The 26,404-nt window shown below is 39.5% G+C and overlaps 1 protein-coding gene across 1 annotated transcript in view; it reads left to right on the forward strand.

Annotated features, from left to right (window-relative positions):
- Positions 1-23,091, forward strand: part of Col24a1 (collagen type XXIV alpha 1 chain) — a 269,283-nt gene extending 246,192 nt beyond the window's left edge. The window contains 5 exon segments of the mRNA XM_037207167.1: positions 6,596-6,661; positions 7,625-7,793; positions 11,570-11,679; positions 14,526-14,741; positions 21,643-23,091. Coding sequence (XP_037063062.1) covers positions 6,596-6,661; positions 7,625-7,793; positions 11,570-11,679; positions 14,526-14,741; positions 21,643-21,789 — 708 coding nt within the window. The 3' untranslated portion in view covers positions 21,790-23,091.
- The last annotated feature ends 3,313 nt before the right edge of the window (positions 23,092-26,404 follow it).

Below are 26,404 nucleotides of genomic sequence, written 5' to 3' on the forward strand. Positions count from 1 at the left end.
GCCTTTCTCATTGAACTGCCATGATTAAGATTGTGGGTGCTTTCACATTAATTAAGTACCAGCCTCTACTGGTCCTAATGAATTCTTCATTCACATATACTCAAAGAAGATGAACCAGTCATTTAGGCATATCTTGTCATTCTTTATTCAGTTTTCTGTTGATAAACATTTAAATTGTTTCCAATCTTTTGTAAATACAATTTCTACAAATGTCCTGTCAATACACCTATCTTTTTAACATATGTAGAATAGCCTTAGGACCAATCCCCAAAGGTGAGATGGAATTAGCTTTCCTTCCATCACTCTCCGTGACAAAGCACATAAGCTAAACAACTTGAAGGGGTGAAGGTTTATTTTGACTCAAAGTTTCCGAGGTTCTGTGAGTAGCCACTTGGCTACATTGCTTTGGGCCTATGACATCACAGATCATCAGAGGGTAACAAAGTGAGAGTCAGAGACTGACGTCCCAAAAGTCACACTCCTAATGACCTAGCTTCGTTGTATGAGAGCCCATCTCCTGAAGATTCTACCACATCCATCAGCGCCATAGACTGGGGACCACATCTTTCATATGTGGGCCTCTGGGAGACATTCCCAACCCAAACTCTGCTGGATAACCAGCATATTTACATGGTATTTTTCGTTTTGGTGCCACATATATAGCACGGCCTTTGCCATTGTTAACACATGTAAATGTACTTCTTGCTTTAGTCATATCTACAGTTTTGTAGCCAGTGTCACCACCGAGAACCCTTCTCTGCTTCCCAAACTGAGACGCTATCGACTAAACAATTAACTCCCAGTTTTCCTTCTCTCAAGGCCCTGGCAACCACCAAGTCTTAATGGACTTGACTAATCTAGGTATTTACATGAGTTAATCATGCACTAGCTGCTCTTCTGTGACTGAGTTACTCCCTTTAACATAACTGGACTTTTCACCATGTTACAAGCATATATCAGATTTAATTATGTTTAGTCTAACTAATATTCCATTAAATTTACACAACACTTTTGGTTTATCCAGATGAATGCTTACATTGCACACATCTTTTAGACACTTTAAATAATAATACCAGTAACACAGATATATAAATATCTGAGCCCCAGTTTTCAACACATTTGGTTGCATAGCTGTTAATGAAATTGTTGAATCACATAGCAATCCTATATTTAAACTTTTGAGAAAGAGCTACAGTGGGTTCCATAACACCTGCCCACTTCCCATTAAGCACTCCTTTTCTGGGTTTGATTTGGTTTGGTTTTTATTTTTAAGATTATAATATAATTATAACATTTCTTCCTTTTGTTTTCCTCCCTCCAAACTCTCCCATACACCCCTCCCCACACTCCTTCATATTCATGGTCTCTTTTTACACTAATTATTACTGCATGCATATAGGTGTATACACACACACACACACACACACACACACACACTCCTAAATAAAACATGTTCCATTTATAGAATGCTCCTTGTGTGTTCGTTTTCAGGGCTGACCATTTAGCACTACACAACCTGTTGCTAGTTCTTCCCCAGGAAAAGCCACCTCTCCCAATCTCAGCTTTCCTCAGTTGTCTGTAGTTCTTTGTGTAGAGTTGAGACCTCAGTTTCGCAGCCAACTCCCTGTGCCTCTGGCTCTTACAATTTTCTGTTACCTCATCTGCAATGTCCCCAGAAGTAAGACCTGCTCAACAAGAAGAAGACCATGCCGAGTATGGGAAATCTAGCTAGCTACTCAGTGCTAGTCAAGTCATCAATATTGGAGGAGCTGTACAGCCACTAATTTACTAAGCCAGCATAATCCCTAACAACAACCTACAAACATTTGTCCTTATACCCATGTTAAGTGTACTCTTCAACCCTCATCAAAGGAACCACCCTTTGCAACAGATGGAGATCACTACAGAAAACCACAACCAATCAAAATGCAGAATTGTGGAGCCTAAGCCCAGTGGTTTGGCATTGTGAGACAGGATCTTGCTAAGTAACCCAAGATGACCTAGAATCACAGTGTAGCCTAGGCTACACTGTAGGCTCAATCCTCCTCCTCTTCATCCTTCATAATACTGGGGCTGTAAGCATGCATCACTACACCCAGCATAAGTGTCCTCTCTACTTTTGGAGTGGGTGAGGCAATATTTTGGACTGAATCAAAGGCCTCAAATGTTACCATGTCCAACTCTTCATGTATGTGAGGTTGCCTGAAGAGACTCCCACATCCCTTGGATCTGGAGTTACAGATGGTTGTAAGCCACATGATATAGGTGCTGGGAACTGAACTCTGGTTCTCTGTGAGAGCCACAAAGACTTTTAACCACTGAGCCAACCCTCTAGTTCCTCGTTAGGTTTTTTTTTTTTATGCAAGGCAGACTAGTGTTAAAGCATGTCAGTTTTTGTTTATCTGAAAATGTCTTAATTTCCCTTTGTGTTTGAACATTTCACCTGTCTTTCCACACCCTGCCACACTGCCTTCTCACTTCTATGGGTTTTGAACAAAGTCATCTATTACTCTGAGTGTCTCTGGATTGGTTAACCTCTCCTAGCTCTGACTTTAACATTCTATTTTTGTCCATAGTGTTGAGCATTCTGTTTGTTTTCTTTGTTTTAGTTTGTTTGGGATACTGTCTTCCTAGATGGCCGAGGTTTCCTATAACTCACTATGTAGTCCAGGCTATGCTAAAATTCATGATCCTGTTGCCCCAACTTCCCAACATTTTACTCCTTAAGAGTGAGGGAAGTTCACGGGGTTCTTAAATGTGTATATTAATGTTTCTCATCAAATTTGGCATGGTTATAGCCATTATTTCAAATATCAGGCCCCCTTTTACCTTTCTTTTTATTCCCATTACATCTGTGGTTGCTTGGCAACATCCATCAAGACATTAAATTTGTGTTTATTCAGCTTCACTCTTTTTTCCTTTCTACTCAGACTAGATCATCTTCAGAGTCACTGGTGCTTTCTTCTCATCACTAAAATCTATCGTTGGGTCTGTACAGTAAGTTTTTATTTCAGCTATGCTCCTCAGCTTCAGAGTTTCTGTGTGGGCCTGTTCGATGTAATTTCTGTCTCCAGTTTGGAATTTTTTATTTAATAAAATGTGTTCACCATTCTTTAATCTTATAAAAACAGGTCCTTTTAATTCTTCAAACATTGCTAAGTCAATGTCTTTGTCTTACACAGTCTGAGATTTCTCACAGGCAGTTCCTTCTTTAACTTTATTTTAGGAGGAGCACAGGTGTCAGTCTGCACTGGCAGGGTTCAGAGAACAACTCGCTATACCAGTTCTCTCCCTCCACCATGTGGGCCCTGGGGATTGAACTCAGGTCATCATGCTTAGGGGCAGACAGTTTTACTCCTGAGCCACCTTGCTGAGCCCTCAGAGAGTTTCTATTGACTGCTTGTTTTCTTGTCTAGTGCCCACACTAACCTATTTCTTGCAGGTCTTGTAATAGTCATCTTTTGGAATTCACAAGGGAAACTGGTCAAAGACTCCCTTTAATACTCAAATACACAAATGCTTGAGTTCCTTATAAAAATTGGCATATAATGTACATATAACCTACAACCTTTAAATCATCTGAAAATGCTCCTTGTAACTTTAAGTTATCTTGAAATTACATATAAAATACAACATAATAGAACTATTTATTACACTATATTGTTTAGGTAAGAATAACAAGAAAAAGTCTGTATGTGTCCAGTACAGATGAAATTTTTTATACTTTTGATCATGTTTGTTTGAACTTGAAGATGTAGAATCCCCAGATATACAGAAGCAAGTGTGTTCTTATTGAAAAGAAGATGTTTTGCATAGTACAATGTCACATCCCTAGAAATCATATTCTTGCCCTCAACCTGAATTATTCTTGTTGCTTTTCATTGTTGTTGATTGACATTTCTGAATCATGTAATCTCTACATTCTTTGCTATGTGTGAACATTGAAGTCACTGCTGAGCTTAGTGCTTAGCTAATTTCTGTAAGAGGTTTCCTACTAGATTTTCTTAAACACCAAGGATGATAAGGCTACCATTTTGCTAATAGGATCTGTGGGTAATTGTGGTACCATTTCAGTGCTCAGCCAGGCAGTTGACAATTACACCTTAATCTTCACTGCTGTGACAGAGCCTCCAGATCAGCCAAAGCTAACAGCTTAGCATCTCTCAGGACTCTGAGCACATATATAGTGCTAACATCGCATGAAGTTTCAGATCCTGGAATATCGTCACAACTTTTGAAAGTCTCTAAGACATCACATTCTCTAGCTTTTCTTGGAAACTTTTGGTTATCCCAGTAGTTGCTTCATTCTCTACTGTTTTAGACAAAGTTAAAACATTCACTGCATATACTGTTAGGAAATGCTCCCATGGATACCCTTGTGTTGCACTGGATGACTGCTGGATTGGGTAAAATGAAGATAGTCTTAGATGTCTTCCAGGAAACCACTAGAAAGGTCAAATAATGATGATGTCCAGGAAGTAAAACTGAAGTGATGTCGGTCCTGTTCTGTTCCTTCTGTGTCTATCAAATTTTGCAGGCTGTTGACTTTGTCCAAACTCAAAATTGTAATAAATTTAGCTTAAAAGCCCTTTGCCTCTTATTTATAATTCTAAAAGTAGACAGTGCCCAGTTTTATGAAAGAGAATGGCTGTTCTAATGATCTGAGTCAAAACAATATTAGAAATAGTAAAAGGAAACAGCAAATCCATTGACTACAGAAACAAATGTGAGCTTTTACCTTTCATCATTAACCTAAACATCAAAGATATGTAAAAGCATAAGGCAACAACATACTTATGAGTTTTTGTTTGTTTTATAAAAACAATACATAAGAATATTTTGGTGATTTTATTAAATAATCGGTGTATTATTATTTTAAGCAATTAATAAGTCATTTTAAATCTTATGTTCATATCTCTACTTTGGCAAATACCAACAGTTATAACTCATACAAGCAAGTCTTTTAAGATACTCAACTATACTTCTGGTTGGTTGGTTTTTGTGTTTTATGGTGTTGGAGATGGAAACCATGGCCTAATGTATGCTTGGAAAGTGCTTTACTCCTGAATTACAGCCCCAGTCCCACTCAGTCATATTAAAAGTCCAAGAGCCTTCTAATTCTAAAGAGCTTGAGAGCCACTGTGCTAGGTCTTCTAACTAATACTTTTAATCACACACCAGGAGCTAGAATGGTGGCATGCACCAATAATCCCAGTAATGGGGGTTGCTGAGGCAGGAGGATAGTGAGTTCAAAGACATCTTGAGTTACATAGCAAGACTGTGTCTCAAACTATAGGATTGGTTAATCTGCAGAAAAAGTTCTTAGCCTAACCTTTCCTGCTTCTTGAACAGGTCATATCTCATGGACTTTATCTAGGCTTGTTATTTACGCTTGGGAAGCTCTTCTCCCTTTCCCTAACCATTCTCCTATTCTTTATTTCCACTCAGATATCACTACCACCAGAAAATGTTCCCTCACCGATGTCTTGCATTCTCTGGTTTTGGCTCACCAATTTCTTTCATAACCCCGTACACTTTTCCTCCATTGCACATATAACAGTATATAATTGTGTGGTTTTAGGTCAGGTGATCTCTGCTTGTTTCTCCTCTAACATTAACCTCCACTGGAACAATTTTCTTCCTTGCTTAACATTCTCTCCTCAATACTTACCATAGTGTTTGGAAATACATGTATGCAGAATAAGTGAATCCTTTTCCAATATGAAAACCACATGTGCAGACGGGGGGGGGGGGGGGGGAGGGAAGTGTTCTTTATTGATTGTTCCATCATCTTAAATGGCTTTTCCAATTACCAGCCATGACTTGAGAATGAACTGTTGATAAGCAGCTTTTATCCTATGGGCCTGCAAATAAGGTATCCCAGTATCATAATCTTTCTGAGACAAATCAGATGGCTTACCTCACTTACAGATGTGATTTCCAGAGCCTTCCCACAGCTCAGGCTTCTTCATTTCCAAGACTTTTTTTTTTTAATTATAAAAAGACTATTACAAATGGTCATCCTGAGTTTTTCTCTTAAAATATCTTTTTATTAAATGCAGGAGCAGATTGAGTTTGTCTGTTATTTCTTTTGGGACTAATGGTACATTTTCCAACTTCAGAAATTGTTTTTAAGACCACAAAAGTATCAGATTGGGCTCTTGCGGTGACTACCTCAGGACAGCAGTATTTTATTCTACTTTCCTTCCAAGAATGGAACTGTTAAAAATTACTACAGTTATTTATTCTTCAGTGTGCAATTTATTACATGGAGGGGTTGTGTTTCATTCTTCTTCCATTTGAGAAATGATGTACACACACTTCCATGCAGCAGAACACACAGCTTCCATTAGTAAGCTGTAGACCAGGTCCTGTCTGAAGGAGACCTGTGGGGTCAGGATGAAGGCTGCATGTTGTCTTTCATATAAAATAGCTAGCCATTATTTGCAAGATCTGTCATCATAAGAGTTGCAGATTCCATTCAGATCAATCTAGCAGACGTTAACAGCAAGGTTCCCAGAACATACTGAACACAGAGTTCTTCAGAACACTGTCTTGATCTTATTGCAATCTCAAATGGTTTTGTTTTACACAGAGACTAATGGATATCAATGCTGCTATTCAATCCCTGATTGCATCAAATTCTGCACTGCAGATGGAGGTAATATATCTGTCTCTATTTATATTGGCAGTTTATTGAAAGCTAAAATGTGGCATTATCTCAAAGGTTGTATTTAAAACAGAAAATCTGAAACTGTTTTCAAGTATAATAAAACAGAAATACATGCACAGGATGTTTCATAAGAAAAATATTTAAAGCAAAACATCTAGGGCTTTTAAAGGACTTATTTTTTAAGGGCTTCTGTACTGTTGGGAAGATAGTAAAGTAAAATTAACCATATTTCTTACAGTAAGACTTGTCATGATCACTCATTTCATTTAATCTCAGAAAGAAAGAACAAGAAGCATGTTCTCCCCCTTTGTTGAATCTGGTCAATCGTCTATGTATATACATAGCAAGTGTATGTGTATGTCTAGGATACCACATAGAAAAGAAAACCCAAAAAGCTAAACATCAAGGTCTGAGGAAAACTTGATGTGGATAGTGGACATGAGTTATGAATGAGAATAGAAAGCTAGTTGTTCTTCTAGTTTTCACCCTGTCATGGGTTTTTCATTTTGTGTGTTAGATAAGTACATAAAAATGTATTTGATAGTAAAAGTATATGATCCAGTGTGAAGCTCCACAGCCTCAGGATGGCTATTCTGACTGTGCAGAAGATCATTAAGTTAAATAGTCTTTGGTTCTGATTAATTTCAGTGTATGATTTTTTGAAAGTTTTACAATAAAGTTTAAAATAAAATTTTAAACTGATTATTTTATATGGAGTTTTAAAAAGCATGATGCAATAGGCATAATAATCATTAAGTCTCTTGTCAACTTACAAACTAAACTCTGACCTCCTATTGGGATCCAGGATTAGTAAGCAGATATCCATGCTTAGATATAAAGATATATACTTTCTACCCTATTCTCAGCAATTAGGATCACAGTCTTATTCTGCCTTGTCCAGATTGTTATTGGGGTTTTCTTGCTTATATGATTCTTGTGATGACTTGGCAGAGTTACCAGAATACTGAAGTGACTTTAATCAACCCCAGTGCAGAAATATTCAAAACCCTGACCTACCTTAGCAGTTTACTGAGCAGCATCAAGAATCCTCTGGGCACACGAGATAACCCAGCACGGATCTGCAAGGATTTGCTCAGCTGTGAGTACAAGGTTTCAGATGGTAAGTCCTTCTCATGTTTAATTTCTTCATTTCAGAACATTTGAGATCTGCAATGTGTTTACTTCCAATCTCAGTCATTTCGATAAAACATCAGCAAAAGCCATTATAATGTCATCAAACTGAAATAGTCTTTGAGGAGGATATATTTCTGAAACCACCTCGGTCCTGTGTCCTTTGTTTATACTTTGTATTTGCAAGGTAGAACATGATATAGGGAAGGCTGACCCTAGGGGTGACAGACAGGAACACATCTTAGTCCTTGGTAATTCAAAGCCATCAAAGTTGACAACACTTTAAAAAAATCATAAATTCTCTTCTACAGCACTCCCTAACAATGTGGTTTAATAGAATTTAAATGTGCCCCAACTAGAATCAGCAAACATCAAAATAGAATTTCTCATCCTGTTCAAGTACATTGGTCAGGAATATAAAAGTAGGTTTAGAGAAAATCATTAAGGAAATGTCTTAAACCCAGAGGATCAATCACCACTTAAGGAAGAGAAACACTAACTGCCAAAAAATTGTGTCATTTTGTTTTCGTTTTTTAGTCTATAATCACCTGTATAGTTAATAGTATGTCTTTTTGCTTTGCTAAAAACTTAATTCCCCGAACATGTTAAGTTAAGGTGAGTCTGGTCAGCCCAGTTTTGCTTTCTATAGATTAGTCAGGAAAATGACTCTTATTTAGGATTGGATTTTGTAAGACAAATACAATGAAGAGATGGGGGCAAGGGAGCTAAGAGCTTGTCTGAGTAATGTCCTTCAATGGAGGAGAGAACTCTGAACTTGAGACTGCAGGAGGGGCATGAGGACATCAAGAACTGATGACGTCATTGGGTAGTCGGTCCTGATGGAATCAAAGAAACTATTGAATAAAGATACTAGAAGGAGTAAGCAGGAAGAAGCAAAGGGATGGAATTGTTGAGAAGGTAGGGTTGTAGGTAGTACAGGTTAGGGTATACAGCCTTGGGAGTTAATGGTTGGAGTAGAGGAAATTGGAGTATCAGGAGCAGAGGGGCCAAGGCGTTAGGAGTAGTGTTGATGTGGGTTTTGGTTTTTTTTTAAATACCAACAATGAGGTTATACATAGATTTTTCTGAAAGTAATAACAAGACAGAAATTTAAATATTCAAATATTTTCAGTAGTTGCCCTGGGAAATGATAACAGATGATATAACATGATGGTAATCATTGCAACATAGAATGTTTCAAGGGAGAACAGTTTTAAGGAAAATGATCTGGAGGAAGCAGCAAAAGAGACATCTTCCCACACCCAACTCTATGAGCAGGGCAGAACTTGTATGAAAGAGAAGAGAGAGAAGCAATGCCCTCGGGGCAGAGCTAATTTTGAATTAGAACCCTTTGGCTCATAAAGATATAAGGCTCATAAAATAGATTTAAGATAAACTATGTCTCATATTACCATGAACCTCCTGCCAGATCCCCACTGTGCAACACGGTACCTGAATTCAAAGCATGCCACCACACAGAGGATGAAAGCTTGAGGGAACAACTTTCATCTATACAAAAATATCTCACACAGTAGTAGGAAAAATTTTCTTGAAATCGAAGAGATGATGGATGAGGGTGTGCATTTACTCCCTTGGATAAAACTGGAAGTCTGTATGGGATTCCGGAGAGAAATCAGCTATGATTTCTACGAATGTATAAAATATTGAGGATTCTGAAGGAATCTGATAAAGGCAAAAGTCCTTCACTCTTTCCTTCTTTGTCAAGAAATGAGTTCTCCAAACATGGTCCCTGGACGACAATTAGATTTTTATTTGAAATGCAGATTCTCAAGCTGCGCCCAGGACTTCATGAACCAGCAGCTCTGCTGGGTGGAGCCACTAAGATGGGTTGTGCTCACTGCAGTTTGAAAGTCACCCTCGCTGAGTACAGTCCTTGCCTTTGAACCACCAGTTCAGCAAATATGTGTCTGTGGGCATGTTAGAAGGATGGAGGGACAAGATTGAAGGGTGTTGGAAGGCAGGGGAAACTCGGGATGAGCTAGAGGACTCTCTAAGGTAGAAAGGAACATAATCTCAGCCTGCGGTAGGAAATGACACTTGATAAAAAATTATTTGACAGCCTTGTTTTCTTAACGCAATAAAGCTGAAGCACATGATTCCAAAGTTCCTGTTCCTGTTTTTGGAATCAGATGCTATTTGAATATTCTGTCATTGGAATCAGGAGGCTAGTACATGCCTTTCAAGCTGAGCATTTCCTAAACAACCATTCTATTCTCTGCCCCTCACTTTAGCTATCGATTGGCTGGCAGGAACGAAGTATAGAGACTTCAGTCCTGCCCACTTCCAGCTCTGAAGGGAAGAACACAAACATAGTCACTGTTTAATTGCGTATTTCTCTTTCTGAGAATAAAATAGAACTTTTTGGTTTTTAATTTTACGGTTTTGTCTGCATGTGTGCATGTGCACCACGGGTGGGTAGCAGAGCCTGGGGAGGCCAGAAGAGAGCACTGAATCTTCTGGAATAACAAGACAGCTGTGAGCTGCCATGTAGAGGCTAGGAATAAAATCCGTGTCCTCTGTAGGAGCGGCAAGTGCTCTTAACCTCAGAGCCATCTCTCCAGCCCAATTTTATTATTTTTACTCATCACTATTATTTTCTTCAGCTAGGTTGGAATCATTTCTATTGAAATGAAATCTCCATTTTAAACTCTATAAATAATTTAGACCAGAAATATACATTAACTACAACTTTAATAATAATTGTGTAACTTCAGATAATTCTCTTCTAGTTGACCTTTTCCTTTTTAAATTTTTTTTACATTCATTTATTTTGTGTGGGTACACACATGCCGCAGTGAGTATGCAGAGATCATAGGGCAACTTGCAGAAGTCAGTTCTCTCCTTCTACCATGGGAGTCCCAGGGACCAAAGTCAGGTCATGAAGCTTAGTGGTAAGCACCTCTGCCCTCTGAGCCATCTCACAGGAAGGCCTTAACCACCACCTACTTATCCATAATCCAAAGCAGTGAACTCAGTCTATCTATCATTTTGATTAAAATTACGAAATGCTTTTTATATTGATAGGCTCTTGAAAATACAGTTCTGGGTAACAATTTTACATGCTTGTAGCTTTCATTCACTCACTAAACATAGGTGTTTACAATCAGCTATGTATTTTAACAGATAAAATTGTGATATGTCAACATGTATATAAAAAACATACCTCTTATCTTAAGGAGAATAAGAGACAGTTTCTTTTAGGGCCATTTTGAGCAACTATGGCTCAGAAACACAGATTTAAGTTACCCCAACTTCCACGTTCCAATGTGTGGAAGTGGTTTTATGAAGTACAGAACACAGAAAGATACAAATCAAGGCAAGTTAAATACACTGGTAGGTACATCACAGAGGCGGTTACAGTGAGATGGGTGAAGCTTTTACATAGGCCCAAGATGCTATCTGGTGACATTCTTAGCTTCTGGAACAGTGGAAGCTAATGGTCTGCTAAATTAATAGATTCTAAAAGGTTTCTACCTATTAGTCACAAGGTGGTAGTCCAGAAACAGATGTGAGCAAGCAATAACTGTTCTAGGGGATCCTAGAACTAGCCCAAGACTAGGTAATTAGCCTCTGGGCCTACAACATTCCAGTCTCTCCCCAGTACTGAACTTCTGATCAGCCAATTAGTCTCTGCCAACATAGATTCTTTTCAGGAGTTTTCATTCTTAGTTGTCACAATATATAAGTCCATGCAATTTTTGTAGACAGTTGAAATAACCTTGTGGTTTTGTTATAAATTAACAGGAAAATACTGGATTGATCCAAATCTTGGGTGCTCTTCGGATGCCTTTGAGGTTTTCTGCAATTTTAGTGCTGGTGGCCAAACATGTTTATCTCCTGTTTCTGTGACAAAGGTGTGTACCGAATTTTAGGACATGTGCCTGTGTACGGTAGAGTATTCATAAACAAGGATTAAAAAAAAAAACTCTGTCATATAATTGTGGGTTTTTAAGAATAAAATTAAAATGTGCCCTTTACCCTTCATTCTCTATCATATATGAGAATACTTTCATTGTTAAAAATATTTTTAAAGATCTATTTTTGTTATATGTAAGAAGTGTTTGCCTGCATATATGTGTGTGCAATATGTACATACCTGGTCCCTGGAGAAGTCAAGGAGGACATCAGATTCCTTAGAACTGAAGTTATGAATGGTTGTGAGCCACCTGAGTGCTGGGAATTGAACCCAGGTCCTCTGCAATAGCATCAATTGCTCTTAACCACTAAGCCATCTCTCCAGTTCTCACTGTTAAAAAAAAAAGTTAACTGCCATAAATCTTGAAAGTTTGACTGGGTGCCTTATGATTGGTTCAGTGTGGTATATTCCATGGATCTTGTTTCTTCTATTCCCTAAAGCTTGCGCAGCATGGAGCTGTGTTTTCAAACCTGCATAGACCTTAGAAAACCTCTGATCAGCTGCACTGTTCTGATCAGCAATCCATTACCTACAGCTTTGTTGAAAATTGCATCATCATTAAAAGAATTTTGCTACAGAAGCTTGCTGGTTTGTATGGTTGACTTAGAACAACTTCCCACAAACATTCACTGAATATTATTTAAACATTTTGAGACTAAGTCTGTAAACACACTATTTAGAATAAATGTAGATTAGTTTCATACAACAGTGACAGTTACAAGTATTTTAAAATCCCAAAGCCCAGTTCTGTTAATAACAACTTGAAATAAAAATTGCACTTCTTTCTTTTTCTGATTAAACTGGCTTTGCCAATTTTCTCATAGGCAAAGAGCTGGCACAAGCCTATCATGTGTTCTCTCCATCTTAAGAAGGCTTAAAGGCACAGTGAGCAGCTGGTTTTCACTGAGCTGTTCTCCTTCATGGAACAGGGCTTTCTACTGTGCAATCTCAGTCAGTGGACATTCACCACTCTTCACCGTAACAGAGGAAGGAGGACTGCTCCATCCCTAGGGCACCCACGTACCTCTAAATGAAGAACACAACAGATCTCTGTATAAAACATGCATCCATATTCTAATCCTCAATGCCCTGGGAGTTGCCTGAGGATTTTGTAGAAAGGAGATAAAAGAAGGGAAATTTTGAACAAACCAGATAGAAGCAGTAAGAACAATGTGCTAGTTTCTTCCATAACTAAATCAATTCTCCCATTGGTAGGTAATAGAAAGACCAGAAATCAGAAATGTTTGTGAAGAGCAGCTCCTTGGGGAATGAAACCACAGGCTACTGAAGGGCTTGCTCTACTCTGTGGCTGAGAGTGGATAATCACCTTTGTTGTTTTATTTTGTGCTTTTAGTGTGAAATTTTATTAATGTTGAATAGTAAAACTAGTAATACCATAATCAAAACAATTAATAGACATATTCCAAGAGAGTTACAGTCAAAATTTTGAAAAATAATTGTTTACTGCCTAATCAGACTTCAACAATTAGAAAATTGTCATAATCTACCAAGTTAAGGCTCTTAGCAGACCCACAAAGTGGGTGTTATAACCCCAGTTTATCAACAAGGTAACCAAGGCTGGGGAAGGCTGGTATTCTATACATACCTGACTCGATATGGAAATATGTGTTGACAATGATGATGAGGGTGGTAGTAGTGGTCGTGGTGTTGACAATGATGATGATGATGATGGTTGTGGTGACGATGATGATGGTGGTGGTGTTAACAATGATGCTGATGGTGGTGGTGTTGACAATGATGATGATGATGGTTGTGGTGACGATGATGATGGTGGTGGTTTAGACAATGATGATGATGGTGGTGATGGTCTTGACAATGATGATGATGGTGGTGGTGGTGACAATGATGGTGGTGGTGGTGGTATTAACAATGATAGTGGTGGTGGTAATGATGATGGTGGTGGTGGTGGTGGTGGTGGTGGTGGTGGTGACAATGATGGTGGTAGTGGTATTAACAATGATGGTGGTGGTGGTGGTGGTGGTGGTGGTAATGTTGATGATGATTATGATGATTATTATGCTGACAATGATAATGACCATGGTAATCATGATGATGATTATGATGGCGATAGTGGTAGTGGTGTGTGGAGCTACAGAAATATTTACTCCCTTTTCCAAATATGGGAATGTATAGTCAGACTTGCTAATATCTGTTTTCCCCTGTACTGTACATGCTATTAGTTAAGGCTGGTTCATGTATACATTCCCTTAGTAAACATTTCCTGCTGACTCAGTTTGCAACTACCTTAGGATTTGACCAAAAATTAAAATTACTCAACCAAATTATTTTTCCAAACTTGTAACATATCTTATGAAAGTCACACAAAAGTAATCTCAAATGAAGACTCTCATGAAAAAAAGATTATAGCATTATGCCAAGAAAATAACAATTATTACTGTGTTGCAAATAACACTATAAAAATTATTTTATTAGACTATTATATGTAGTAGCCTAATGATATGTTGCAGCCAGTTCACACAGACTCAAAAAAACACCTGTTGTCAACATCCTTTCTCAGCCCATGCCCACTGGCATCACCTTGGTAGTCTGACAGCAGTGTTTCTACCCTTATAATCAGAATCAGAGATCACACATGTACACACATCATCACCACCACCACCACCACCACCAGGAACCAATGAGTAAACCTTTGCCAGCATTCCACCTATTGGCATTTAAATTTCAGATTTCTCAGGCTGCCCTTCCTTGAAATTCCCTGTATCACCATGTGTTATAACATGACTCTTATTTCTATGATACTAGTTGGAGTTTGGAGTTGGCAAGGTGCAGATGAACTTTCTTCATTTGCTGAGCTCAGAAGCCACCCACATTATCACCGTTCACTGTCTAAGCACCCCAAGGTGGACAAGCACACAGGCAGATGGCCCAGGATTGCCGATTAGTTTCAAAGGATGGAATGGTCAGACTTTTGGAGAAAACACTCTACTTGAACCTAAAGTCCTCTCAGATGACTGCAAGGTAAGAGAATGGTGTAGACAGAAGTTTCAGAGGTCCAGACAAACTTCTTCCACTTGAACGCCAGATGTAAGACAAATCTTAAAATGGTCTTATTAATTAATTAAAAAAAAACCAGAACCACATATTGGGGTGAAAGCTGGAAGATCAGAGAAACAGAACAAGCCACAGCCAACCTCACCTTACCAACTCCTCAGCCTCTAGCGCGAGACTTCCTGTTTACTCACGCCTTACATACCTTTCTGTGCCCTGCCACCTTTCTTCCTTCCTAGTGCTGGGATTAAAGGCATGTGTGCTTCCCACTTGGTGGCAAAGGCATGAGATCTCAAGTGCTGGGATTAAAGGTGTGTGCCACCACACCTGACCTCTATGTCTAATTTGGTGGCTGGCTCTGTTCTCTAATCCCCAGATAAGTTTTATTGGGGTGCACATATAAAATATTACCATAGAATGGCACTTTCAGAAATGTGACTTAAAATGATGAGAATAGGACTTTCCTTGCAAACTGAAACTACAGAAGGGTTCTAAGTTTTAAGGTCCTTAGCATACCTACGTTTTCCATAAACAACCATTATCTATCTATATCTACCTATCTAGAAATGTATATATTGTCAATTTTGTATTATGTTAATAGGTTATTCATGGATTTTTGTTTTGTTTTGTTTTTTAAGATAGGGTTTCTCCATATAGTCCTGGATATCCTAGAGCTTGCTATATAGCCCAGGTTGGCCTTGAACTCAGATATCCACCTGCCTCTGCCCCCCATGTGCCACTATGCCCAGCTTATTTATGGTCTTTTAATGTCTTTTTTAAAGACTTATTTTAAAAGATTTTTTTACATGTATGAATGTTTTGCCTACATGTATATATGTGCACCAGATGTGTGCCAGATGCCTTTTTAGGTCAGACACTAGGTCACCTGAACTGGAATTATACATGGTTGTGAGTCCTGAATCCTCTGCAAGAAAATCAAGTATTCTTGACCACTGAGCAGTCTCTCCAGCCCCTTATTTTTTAATTTTGTGCATATCTTTGTGTGTTTGTGTGTGCCATGTATGTACACGTGCTCATGGAAGCTACAAGAGGTATCAGAGCCCTGGGAGCTGGAGTTATAGGCAGTTGTGATCTGTCTAATGTGGGTGCTGGAGGCCAAACTCTATAAGAGCAGTATGTGCTCTTAATTGATGAATCAGCTCTCCAACCCCTCTTTATGTATTTTTATGTGTAAAACAGATGTTAATGCATAGATGTTAGTCCTCAGGTGAGGTAATTATATTTGGATAGATGAATGAGTGGATTGATAGCTCAACTCATCAATTGACTGATAAAGCATGCACATAAATATATTTGTTTCATGGTTTTTGCTCTATATGCTCCTTATGCTACACGGAAGACAAGTCATATAATTGTTACTTTATTTGGTTTTGCTAACTCTTACACAATTAAATATGAATACAGTTGTGGACTGACTGGCCCTCTTGGTATTTGACTTTTAGCTCACCTTTTTCCTACTGAAATGAAGTCATAGATACTGGACAAACTTGGTTATATATAATTAATTTTTCATTAATTATTTTTAAGTAGCATTGTTTTCCACCTTAATGTATAATTAAGTCCATGATTCAACATCTCTTGCCATTTCTTGGAGACCTTTTTTTTCTACATTTCTTTTCATAGGTAAATGGTCAAAAGTAGATTGCTCTTACTCTCTTTATTTAATTCATTGATTATGTACACAGTGTTCTGCCTGCATGTATGCCTGCAGGCCGGAAGAGGGCACCAGATCTCATTATAGATGGCTGTGAGTCACCATGTGGGTGCTGGGAATTGAACTAGGTCCTCTGGAAGAGCAGCCAATGCTCTTAACCTCTGAGCCATCTCTCCAGTCCCTGATGGAAGTAGATGCAGAGATCAATGGCCAAGCCCCAGGTGGAGCTCCAGGAGTCCAATCGACAAGAGAGAGGAGGGATTATATGAGCAAGAGATACCGAGACAAATAGCCAAACTAGTGGAAATGCATGAACTGTGAACCAATAGCTGAAGAGCCCCCATGGAACTGGACTAGGCCCTCTGAATAAGTGAGACAGTTGATTTGAGACAGTTGATTAGCTTGAACTGTTTAGGAGGCCCCCAGGCAGTGGGACCAGGACCTGTCCTTGGTGAATGAGCTGACTTTTTGGAACCTAGGGCCTATGCTGAGACACTTTGCTCAGGCTTGGTGCAGGGAGGAGGGGACTGGACCTGTCTCAACTAAATGTACCAGGCTGGGCTGAATCCCCAGGGGAGACCTTGCCTTGGAGGAGGTGGGAATGGGGGGTATTTTAGGGGGAGGGGAAGGCTGGGGGTGGAAGAAGGGAGGGCAGGGGAATCAGTGGCTGGTATGTAAAACGACTAGAAAATCTCTTATATATATATAAAAGAGAGAGAGAGAGCAGTATTCCCAACAAGTTCATGTAACTTTTAGTCCTTCCCAGAAACTTTCTTAGTTAGCAGTAGCTCATTAGCACCTCTGAGATGCAATCTGAGCATCAATGAGTGGGATACAGCTCAGCAAGTCAGGCCCCAACCTACCTTTCTAGATCTGGCTGGGCTTTCACTGGCTGCTACTCTATTCTACAGCCAGAGTGATCTATTTATTACAACAACAATAATATTAATAATAATAATAATAATTCCACTGTTTATTGATTGATTTTATATGGTAATTGAACATACAGTCCAATATTATTTTATTAGTCATAATACGTTTGTAAAAAAAATTAGTCCAAGCCAGTCTTGGTAGTACACACTGTAAATTTAGCAGTTACGGTGTAGAGATAGGAGGATTAGATGTTCAGGGCCAGCTTTGGCTACATGAGATTGTCTCCCAGACAAACAAATAAGATTAGTCCCATTTCAGCAGCCAGGCGGTGGTGGCACACGCTTTTAATACCAGCACTCAGGAGGCAGGGTCAGGTGGATCTGTGAGTTCGAGGCCAGCCTGGGCTACCAAGTGAGTTCCAGGAAAAGGGGCAAAGCTACACAGAGAAACCCTGTCTTGAAAAACCAAACAAAAAACAAAAAACAAAAAGATTAGTCCCATTTCATAGGGAAGAAAGTGAAGGTACAGAAAGCTTGAGAAACTTCCCGGAGGTTATCAGCTAATTAGTGGAGAAGCAAGCGAGCAACCGCAGGTATGCACAGCTCCAGATTCCATGCCTCACAGCCAGCTTGCAATGTTGGCTTGAACTCTCATTTGATCTCCAGCCCTGTAAAGCAGGTTCAAGTCCCATTGTATATGTGAGGAAAGTATCCGCGCCTGAATTTCCATTTTCCCAGGTGGTGTTCTCACCCCATGCTAGACTGACTTCACAGCTGCATACTTGACCTGTTCTCACCACATGCTATAACTTCACAGCTGCATACTTGACCTGTTCTCACCGCATGCTATGACTTCACAGCTGCTTACTTGACCTGTTCCCACTGCATGCTATGACTTCACAGCTGCACACTTGACCTGTTCTCACCCCATGCTAGACTGACTTCACAGCTGCATACTTGACCTGTTCTCACCCCATGCTAGACTGACTTCACAGCTGCATACTTGACCTGTTCCCACTGCATGCTATGACTTCACAGCTGCACACTTTACCTGTTCCCACTGCATGCTATGACTTCATAGCTGCATACTTTACCTGTTCCCACTGCATGCTATGACTTCACAGCTGCATACTTGACCTGTTCTCACCCCATGCTAGACTGACTTCACAGCTGCACACTTGACCTGTATCTGTACTTGGTTTGGCCGGTGGGGGGTGGGGGTGGGGGTGTTGCCCTTGCCTTTTTGTTGGGGGTGCCCATTCCCTTTCCTCTGCAATGTCTTTCTCGACTTCTCTCACCATTTGGAAGTTTCTGGCATTCTTTAAGAACCAGGTAATTCTGGATCTCCTAAAATATTTCCTGGCTTCTCTAGCAATGAAGAATTTAGTATGTGTGTCTGTCTGTACCATACATCTTGCCCTTACTGTATGCAGTCTTTGTCTGTAGGCTGTACTTGCCCTTGCCTTACATGATCTTGAATCACTTATTTATGTCTGTTCTTCCCAGTGAGATTGCTAAGCTGTTTACTTCAGATGTCAGAACCAAATTAGTCACCTTTGTATTTCCCAAGCACTGTAATAAAATTAGAAATGACAGCGCATTCAATTATGCCTAATGTTTAGCAGCACATTCGATGTCTGCGTGATGAGTCAGTGAATGAATCTAACAGTTGCATTATGTCTGCTTGACAGGTCAGTGTCTTTCCAACAGTTTAGGTCTGGTTATCATACCAACCTTATGACATCAGACAAATGACTTATTGGTGAACATCAATGGCCTTGGCTCTAACATGAAGATATTAGCTTAAATAGTCACTAAAGATCCTTCAAATTTTAAAATTCAGACCATGACAAGACTATGAGCAAGTAGATTGGCTTCTGAATAAAAAGCTCCACAAATTTAGGCAACTGTGTTTCTCTGCTTTCTCTCGCTGAATATTTAACATAGAACATTTTATAATGGGTCTTGACCATGTCATTTATCATAAATAGCAGAGGCTGCAGTAATGTGGGAAGCAGAAGGCTTATAAAGAACAGAGAAGAAAGCCATTTGAGTGGAAAACCACAGAAGGGGGAGGGATGGGAACCTAAGATGATTCAATATGATTACCATTCAATGCTTCTAACAACGCAATTCTGGCTATTCGGTACCTAATACACAAAGATTGTGATAATTAGTCCTCTTGTACCCAGGAAAAGTGACCACCCTGAAGAAATACAGGGAGAGGGAGCTGCCAAAAAGGCTCAGTGGGTAAAAGGTCTGCTGCCAAAGCCTGATAACCTAAGTTCAATCATTAGAACCCATGTGGTAGAAGGAAAGGACTGCTCTTATTGGTCCCCTGTGGGAGCCCGTTCTCGGGTTCCCCGTGGCTTTACCCAGCAGGTCCGAATAGAGGATGATCAGGACCACGGGCCTGAGTGCAGGTGTCTGAGATGCTCTGCACTTGGCTGTGCTGGGGGAGGAGGTCTTTTGCTCCACCCCTTGGCGTCTCGATAAAAACCCTGGGCCAGAGACAATCTGGGCCCATTGGAATAGGTTCCAGGCCCTCTCGAGGCTATCCTTTATTTTCTATCTGTTTATCTCCGCAAGATTCTCCACTATAAATCCTTCTATCTAATATTTCCTGCTGATTGCACTCAAGAAAACTCTGGGAAGCTGTGGGGGTGGTGGGTAAACTCCCCACAGTCCCCACTAACCTAAAACACACACACACACACACACACACACACACACACATACCCCAAATAAATACTCAAAAAGGAACAGATGGGTCTGACCGTTATTAGGAACACTGCAGGCTTCTAACTCATATCTGCTACCTGGGTCCATCAGAAGCCGAAAGCTTATATTAACCTCTGGCAGTAAAAATCAAAAAGGAGCCTGCTGTCTTAGTTTCTTTTCCTGATGCTGTAATAAAACACTCTGTCATGAGCAACTTACAGGAGGAAAAGGTTTACTGTGAGTCAGAGATGCTCACAGAGCATCCATAATATCCATGAATGCACATGTGCTAGGGCCCAGCTGACTTTCTCCATTCATATGTAGTCTAGGATCCCCTGTCTACGAAATATTGCCACCCACTTAATGTAATAAAGATAACCCCCACTAACATGATCAGAAGCCAATCTCCCAGGTGATTCTTGATTCTGTCAAGTTAACAATTAACACTATCACCATGGGCCTGGTGGTATGAGACGGGTCAGCCACTTCAAAGACTAAGGCAGGAGGACCATATGTTCAAGCCCTGCCTTGTCTATAGAGTGAGTTCAAAGCCAGCCTGAGCAGTTTAGTGAGAGCCTGTCTTTAAGTGTAAGAAAGAGGTGCTGTGTTAGCACAGTAGGTAGCTTATCATCTCATCAGTATATGCAGGGTCTTGAGACGTAGCCCAGGGACCAGTGTAGTGAGAGGACTTAGCTTTCATACCCAGTATGGGGGAGGGAAAGAAGATAGGGCAAGGAAGGAAAAGAAGAAAAAGGAAGGACTAGCCTCGACTTTTAATATTTGATGCTAATTACTACTATTTATTTAGTATTGTTCTAAATGTTTTCTATTCTCTTTAAATCTTTTTTTTTTTTATTTTGGGGGGTTAGGCCTCTATATACCCAAGCTGGACTCAAACACACCATGTAGTCCAAGTGGGCCTCAAACTTACAATTCCCCTTGCCTCGGCTGCTGGTATTCCCACAAGAGCTAACATCACTGTCTGTCTAAATCTTGAAGGAAATCCACATTGTCTATGAAGGGTACTGAATGTGGTAGTATTGTGTCCCCCAAAATATTGTGCACCCTAATAAACTTACCTGGGGTCAGAGACAGAACAGCCACTAGATACAAAAGCTAGAAAATGGTGGCACTCACACCTTTAATCCTAGCCTTCTGGAGGCATGGATCTCTGTGAGTTCAAGGTCACACTGGAAATAGCCAGGCATGGTGACGCACGCTTTTGATCCCAGAAAGTGAACCTTTAATCCCAGGGAGTGATGATAGAAAGCAGAAAGATATATAAGGTGTGAGGACCAGAAACTAGAAGCTTTTGGCTGGTTAAGCTTTTAGGCTTTGAGCAGCAGTTCAGCTGAGAACCATTGGGATGAGGACACAGAAGCTTCCAGTCTGAGGAAACAGGACCAGCTGAGGAACTGGCAAGGAGGTGAGGTAGCTGTGGCTTGTTCTGATTCTCTGATTTTCTAGCATTCACCCCAATAACTGGCCTCAGATTTGTTTTTATTAAAAAGAACTGTTAAGATTCATACTACAGTACTGCTTGTTGAGAATGAATACTCGGAGAAGCAGTTACATTTGAAAGCATTTTGCTCTTCTTTTACAGATTCAGGATGGCAGCTGGCACAAGGCAAAATTCCTTTTTCACACCCAGAATCCTAATCAGCTTCCTGTGATTGAAGTCCAAAACCTTCCTCATCTCAGAACTGAGCGGAAGCACTACGTTGAAAGCAGCTCTGTGTGCTTTCTCTAAAGCCTCTGGGTTAGTGCCGAAGCTGTGCTGTGGGTCAGGTACTTGGTGCAGAGGGGAACGCTGACAGAAAAGTACGTTGTTATGAAATGTAGGGGGGGAAACAGTGGCTAAATCCTAAGAAATCTCAGGAAGAAAAGATTTCCTCCTAAGGAGAAATGGCATTTTTAAAGGACTATGATTGATAGTGTATTTAATTCTCTTAAATTTTTTTTTTTTATTGATCTGAGTTTGCGTAAAGAATTCCCTAGAACTGAAAATGTATAAACTTGGAATTCTTAAGGGTGCCCTATGCTTTCGTCCCCTTAGACAGCTGGAGCTGCGGGGCCCTGTGGAGCAGTACTGGATAGTGCTCCACACGGTGCGACGTTTCTGTCTAAAACTTGCGAGCCACAGTCTCTGGCACCTTCCCTTCCCAAACACAGAGCTGTATTCAGGTCCCCCATGGGCATAAAATCTTAGCTGGTGTACACTACCTCTTCCATGCTGCCTTTGTGTGTTGCCTGGTGCTGTTTCTCAAAACAGGGTGCTGTGGCTGTCATAGACTATTTCTTTCTTCATCTTCGTCATTAAGAGTGTATGTACTGGTTACATCAAAATATGTCTTAATTGTTAATACTAATTTCCATTTGTTTGGTCTCATGCTTAATAACAAGTAAAGCTATTTATGCAAAGTCCTTATTTTATTTTAAAGTTCTCTTCATGCACACGGAATCAAAGCCAGCATGTCGTAACTTGTGTATATGCAAGAGAATTAGGGTGTTTCTTTTGTTTTTTGCTTTCTTCCTTAAATTGCTGTAAAAAGTATCTTAGGTCACCTATATCCAGTGGTAGGTTTGGGTTAGAAACTGGGGTTTGTGATATACTGTTTTAAAACTCCAAGATCATCTGGAATGATACGTTGTATATATATAAATATTGTGTAAAGTTTTAATTCAGCCAACCTTTTGAAAATTGCTGCTGTTTTAAATTATAAAACTATATTTATGCAATGTAGAAAATATTTGCTTTGTAGTACTCATTGATTTTTTTCCTTTTCACTGTTCTTAAATATAATGTTAGTGCTTAGAAGATTTTTATAGTCTTTAAAGCAGCATTGTGCATTGAGGGGGTCTTTTTTCCACTAAAACTAAGTTCTGCCTGTCAGTCTTTCCTGTTATAAGAGAAATGTTAGTTCAATATTCAAAGAAAAAGATTATGCCTCTTGCTGTATAGATGAGCCTGTTGTTCAACTATTACAAGCATACTGTTAACCTCAGCAAACCACATTTACCTATGTATAATAAAGAGGTACTTTAAATCATTTCAAGTTATTCTTGTCGCCTTCATTTATTATCATGCTCATTTATTACATATAATAACTTCTCTATCATCCCATGCTATGTATATTTTCATTATTAGAAAATATGCTATATGATTACTGAAGGAGTATAGGGCCTGATGCCCATCTTTACATAATTAGGACATGGTACAGAAACAACCATGGCCTAAGATATGATGGATGATTTCCATTAAGGATGTCAGCACCATCCAGAGGATGGACGACAATGTTCTCATCAAAGAAGGCTGGGAAAACTGAGTGTCCACCTACTGAAAAACAAAGGCAGACAATTTCCTTCCTTGGTAGTACAAAACAGCTCACCTGGGATCAGACCCAAAATAAGCTCTCAGAGGAAGCATAGAAAACCTTCACAACATCTGATTGAATGATAATTTCTGGGAATAACACCAAAATCACACTTAAGAGAAAATCCTAGATAAACTGGACTACATTAAAAAAAAACTTGAATATAAAAGACCCTATCAAAAGAGCCATGTAGCAACCCACAGAATGTTTTCATGTAATAGGATATTCTGCAGCCTTAAAATGCATGAAATATTGATGTATGATACAACACAGGTGAATCTTGAAAACACTGAGGTTAAGACAGATACAAAAGGATAAATATGATAGGATTCCCTTTCCATAAGGGATCAAGAACAGACCAACTCATCATACACACAGAAGTCATGAGACAGATTAGCAGAGGCAGGAATCAAATGGAAAATATCTTTAATAAGCAGTTCTCTTTAGGATGATGACAAATTCTGGAGACAGACTACTGCTGGTTGTACAGCAATTTAAGCATGTCAATACCACTGAATTGTGTGCTTAAAAATGATTTAAATAGTATTTTGTTATGTGTGTTTTATATGTGACTTTAAGAGGGATCATAGCAAAGATGTCTGACTCGATGTTGGAGGAAAATAAAAATGTTTTCAGAGGTTAATTCTAATGAGAAAATCATATCCTGTGATTGCACCTGAGTCTGCATGCTATGACTGTTGTGAACATAACTACTTATTCCGAAATTCCAAATGATAAATGACATTTCTAGTTAGCATTTAAGAAATACATACAGACACAGAGTAATCAAGAAAGACAGAGAGAAAAGAGGGAGGGAGGGAAGGAAGGAAGGAAGGAGGCAAGGAGGCAGAGGAGGGAGGGAAGGAAGGAGGGAGGGAGAGGATGATGGAGGAAGGGAGGGAGGGGGAGACAGGGTGAAAAGGGGTGCATGCAGAAATAACATGCATTGTGGTTCATATGGCTCATTTGATTTATTTGGTTTTGTTTTCTGTTTTGGATTTTTATTTTCAAGCAGGGCCTCATTGTAGTCCAGGCTGACCTCAATCTCATTATGTAGCCAAGGCTGGCCTTGAACTCCCAACCCTCCTGCATTTATTTCCCAAATGCTAAGAATACAGGTGTGCACCACCAAATGTGCCATAGTGTTTTAATTGTGTTGCCGAATCACCTTAAGCATAGTCAGTATGTGTGAAACGATGGTTAACATCCCTGTGAAGGTTGGCAGTGTGATTTTCTATACTGTGTGTTCATCGCTTCCATTTGCTCACTGTTAAATGGGTTTCGGAATGGACTCAGTAACTCTTGGTTTCAAAGCAGTGTTTGATGTCCACTACTGCTAGTGCTTTTGCCATCATTAAAGACTTAGGCAGTCTGTGTTATCACTGAAGAGAGCTGTATGGAATCCATAATGAAAGTCTATGCTGGGGAAGAAAGGAACAATCCCTACTTGGCTTATTCATTTGCATGATAAAAATATTCCTACCCTGACAGCTTCCAGGTAGGAATCTGATGTTACCGAACATGAACCCATAAAATTTGCTTTATAAGTATAAATTTTTATATTTTATATGTTAAATTCTTTTAAAATCAGATGTGCCTATGTCTATTAATACTTAAGGAAAGTTCCTGGATTTCCTCCTAATCTTTATTCTTTTTTTAAGATTTATTTATTTATTATGTGTACAGTGTTCTGTCTGCATGTATACCTGCATACCAGAAGAGGGCATCAGATCTCATTACAGATGGTTGTGAGCCACCATGTGGTTGCTGGGAATTGAACTCAGGACCTCTGGAAGAACAAGCAGTGCTCTTAACCTCTGAGCCATCTCTCCAGCCCCCCACTTTTAATCTTTTAATTTTTTAATATTTGTTTTATGAGCATATGTGTGTGCCTGAGTGTGTGTCTGTACACCATGCATGTGAAAGAGCCCAGGGAGATCAGAGGAGACATGGATCCACTGGAATTGGAGTTACAGATGATTGTGAGCCACCTGCGTGTGAGTGCTGGGAACTGAACCTGGGTCATCTACAAGAGCAATAAGTGCATTTAACTGCTGATCCATCTACACTGCCTTGGTCTTCGTAAAGTATCACAGATTTTTACTGGGATATAAAACCATGGAAATGATCCTGGAATAGAGAAACTTCATTCAGTATCAACATGTACACGCCTTGTTTTAGATATTTGAAAAAGTCATTTTGTTACTGTCCCCATACTGAAAAGCTGCCATCTGCTTGTCCTATCAGTTATGGAGAGGGGACACTAAGGTTTCCAGCTCTGTCTGTATCACTTTCCTTCTTTTATGGCTTTCATTTTTGCATTATATGTATAATTAGTTGAATTCAACTAATCTTGTTGTGTGTTAATAAACAACTAGGAAGGGGAAGAAAGGGCCAAATCCTGGTTGCCAGCATTTGCTGTTTCCATTGCATAAATATCCCTAGTGGTTGATTTCAAGCCATGAATTGCTATTACTGCACATAGAGAGTGAGGGCTACATGATGGCTATGCCAAGCCAGTCCCGACACGGCCTGTGCCATTCTGTTAGACCGATTACCTACTGGACATGCCTTTCATTTCTGCTGTCCTGTGGCACTTGCCTGATGAAATCTGTTTTGTTTATTGCTAGTGTCCCACATTTCTTAGCCTTACCTGCGAAAAATTATGGGTAAGTGGATATACATTTATCCTTTTTTATCTTAAGTTTTCTGCATCCTTTCATTTAGATATGTCTTTGGTGGGCAGCATATAACTGTATTTTTATTTGTACTACAATTTGATAAATTTAGGCTTTGAATTAGTAAATTAACACATTGTTGTATTCACATCTGCACCTGCTACCTTCATATTATTTTACAAGTCTCTCACCTCTAACTTGTTTCTTTTTTCTTTCCTTTCCTCTTGCCTTCCTTCTTAAGGGTAAAATATTTTTATCATTCCACTTAATCTTTTATGGATAATTGTGAGCCACCATGTGGGTGTTAAGAATT

Source organism: Peromyscus leucopus, chromosome 6 (assembly GCF_004664715.2).
Source record: "Peromyscus leucopus breed LL Stock chromosome 6, UCI_PerLeu_2.1, whole genome shotgun sequence".
NCBI lineage: Eukaryota > Metazoa > Chordata > Mammalia > Rodentia > Cricetidae > Peromyscus > Peromyscus leucopus.